Source organism: Solanum dulcamara, chromosome 4, assembly GCF_947179165.1.
Source record: "Solanum dulcamara chromosome 4, daSolDulc1.2, whole genome shotgun sequence".
Lineage (NCBI taxonomy): Eukaryota > Viridiplantae > Streptophyta > Magnoliopsida > Solanales > Solanaceae > Solanum > Solanum dulcamara.
This window is the reverse complement of record NC_077240.1, coordinates 40,379,526-40,382,283: the sequence shown is the minus strand read 5'-3', so window position 1 is coordinate 40,382,283 and position 2,758 is coordinate 40,379,526. Positions and strand designations below refer to the sequence as shown.

General features: G+C 34.4%; 1 protein-coding gene across 1 annotated transcript; it reads left to right on the top strand.

The window, feature by feature from the left end:
* Positions 1 to 1,047: 1,047 nt before the first annotated feature.
* On the top strand, positions 1,048 to 2,682 carry LOC129887354 (uncharacterized). The gene is made up of 6 exons (XM_055962423.1): positions 1,048 to 1,079; positions 1,178 to 1,307; positions 1,386 to 1,561; positions 1,645 to 1,939; positions 2,032 to 2,198; positions 2,305 to 2,682. Exons 1-6 carry the CDS (start codon positions 1,055 to 1,057, stop codon positions 2,466 to 2,468), a joined length of 957 nt encoding a protein of 318 aa, XP_055818398.1. The 5' UTR covers positions 1,048 to 1,054; the 3' UTR covers positions 2,469 to 2,682.
* The last annotated feature ends 76 nt before the right edge of the window (positions 2,683 to 2,758 follow it).

Here is a 2,758-nt window from a genome sequence, read left to right as displayed (position 1 = left end):
CATATATACTAAAACTACAACTTGCAATTTTTATGTGTAAATATAGATGGATTATTCGATTTTACAAATGTTTACCATTTTTTCAATTTTAAGAGTAGATGGTCTATTTTTTTAAAATTGAAAATTAAAATTTTGTGAATGATCAATTTATTAAGATGACAATTATTTACCTTCAAATAATTCAAAGTGAGAAAATATCAAACATGAAAAAAAAATGTTCTTCTCCTAGCTAGTTAGAAGACCACAAAAAAAAATATAATTCAACATTTACTTATCTTGACTCAATTACATAAAATAGAAAATCTAATAATAATACAAGGATATAATTGGAAAGAAACTTTTTGTAGATTTTTAATCCAAACACAATATTAGATGCGAAACAATGAACCAACACTTGATAAAAATAATTCATGCATTACTAATTCCTACATTACTAATGCATGTGTTATTAATATTTGTACCAAACGATCTGTAAGTGTACTCAAAATAAAGGTAGAAGTTTTGACCCTTTGGGATGGCCCAGTAGTTTGGGTTTGGGACTTTCATTTTTGAGGTCTCAAGTTCGATACTTCTTGCTACGCTAGCAAGGGATTTGCCTTTTGAGTTGAATTCATGGGGTGTAATTTCTCTTTAAGAAATAAAGAAATTTTCTGCACTTCACAAAAGCATCTTTTAAACTTGTGTTAGACATTTGTGGCCCTGTAATAATAAGATGTGTAAAGTGAAATATATAAAATTAAAAGAATTTCTAAATGTAAAATTTATTAAAATAGGGTAAGTAAGGAAGAGTGTGGTGTAACAAGAAAACATGTCGTAGAATCTGCCAATCAGGTAATAAGCAACAAAAGATGGGGAAAATTGTAGTGTGTGAATGAGAATTCGAAACCTCCATTTGGAAATTTGGAATGTTATGCTAACAGAAGATGCACACATAACCCAGCTTAAGTTAAGGATAACTTTTTGGGAGAGGCAATTTGGTTTTTGAATGGTGATACATACATATAAATAACAGGCTAATGATTATAGAATTGAACATACTAACAATTACTTGGTCATGGCTGATTTCTACAACGAAGATGGTGTGCTCTTATGAATTAAAAGCTGCTGTAGAATATTATCAATACATTCAGTTTATATATATGTTCTAATTGAGCCTCCTAATAATATTTTGTTGCAGGAGTTTCAACATCCATTTCAGAAATGCCCCCTACTCATTACACAATCAAAATTCAGTCTCTCTCTCTTTTAAAAAAGAACAATATTGAGAAATACACCTCTCCTTATTTCGAAGCTGGTGGATATAAATGGTGCAGCAACTTTATCCTAGCTACTGAAATCTAATTAATATTACTACTCTTCGGTTTTAAATTTTGCTTGTTGTGCAGGAAGTTGGTGTTTCATCCAAATGGAAACAAAAGCAAGAATAAAGCAGGGAAGTATGTTTCTGTGTATCTGATGATGGCGGAGGCAACCTCACTTGCACCTGCAGGTTGGGAGGTCCATGTCGGCTTTCGGCTCTTTTTGCTTGATCACAACAATGACAATTACTTGGTCCTCCAATGTCTCTGCTCTTACATCTACTTAATTTCTTTTTATACACATAACAAAGGAGAAAGAATCAAGTCTTCTTAATTACAATAACAGATACATCTACTGAAAAGGGAAGAAGATTCCATGCTATGAAGGTGGAATGGGGATTTGATCGATTCATGAGTCAAGAAGCTTTCAACAATCCAGAAAATGGGTATGTTGTAGATGACATGTGTGTCTTAGGAGCAGAGGTATATGTATGTCAAGAAAAGTTCCGAGGTAGAGAAGACTGTCTCTCCATGGTGAAAGACCCCATTAGCTATAAGCACACCTGGAAGATCGGCAAGTTCTCTGCTCTTACTGCAGATTGTGAAGACTCTCAGACCTTCATGGCAGCAGAACACAAATGGTACAATCACTCGCTTCCTTTTTTCAAACAGTGTAACTTAATATCTGTTATATACATAATGGTTATCCGTATGTATGTATAAACTTAAACAGGAAGATACAGGTATACCCCAAGGGCAAAGGGAGTGGTACAGGCAGCCATCTATCACTATATTTGGCATTGGCAGAACCAACCAGCCTTTCTCAGGGTTGTCAAATATATGCAGATTTTACAATGCGTATCCTTGATCAAGCTAATGCCAAACATTACATAGGCAAAGGTACTTAACAGCAGTAGAGTACTATAAAAGTTAATGATGTAAAAGTGTTGAAAAGATTAATGGATCATTATTATGTTGTCATCATGTATACTACTTTCGGTTGCAGCCAACTATTGGTTCAGTGGATCACAGACGTTTTGTGGATGGCCAAGATTTATATCAATTGGGTATTTCAGTTTGCCAGGAGCCGGTTTTCTGGTCAGAGACACTTGTGTTATAGAGGCTGAAGTCACTGTGCATGGGGCTACTACTAATAAGATTATGCTCTAATTAGTACAAAGAACTTGACCATGACACCAATTATTGTAGAGAGAATATTTTCTCCACTCTTTGGACAGACCAGATAGAAGAAAATTGAAGCCACAAGTCTCATTCTGACAATAATTCTAATGCTGACACATTCATCATGCCAATTTGGCATGCCATGCTAGTCCCAGTGTTCTTTCTCGTACTAGTTACGCAAATGAACTACTACAATTTGGTATTTAAGCCCATTATTTTCTTCTTGTATCTATTAGTATTTGTTTAAAGTGAGGAAAATGATGCAAGAGCGCCCTCTC

Bases quoted from the DNA above. Each gene is read 5' to 3' on its own strand.
- LOC129887354 (XM_055962423.1), top strand. From the start codon at position 1,055: ATGGCTGATTTCTACAACGAAGATG. The intron at 1,562-1,644 runs GTCTCTGCTCTT...TTACAATAACAG, and splicing joins CAATTACTTGGTCCTCCAAT to ATACATCTACTGAAAAGGGA. The intron at 1,940-2,031 runs GTACAATCACTC...AAACTTAAACAG, and splicing joins ATGGCAGCAGAACACAAATG to GAAGATACAGGTATACCCCA.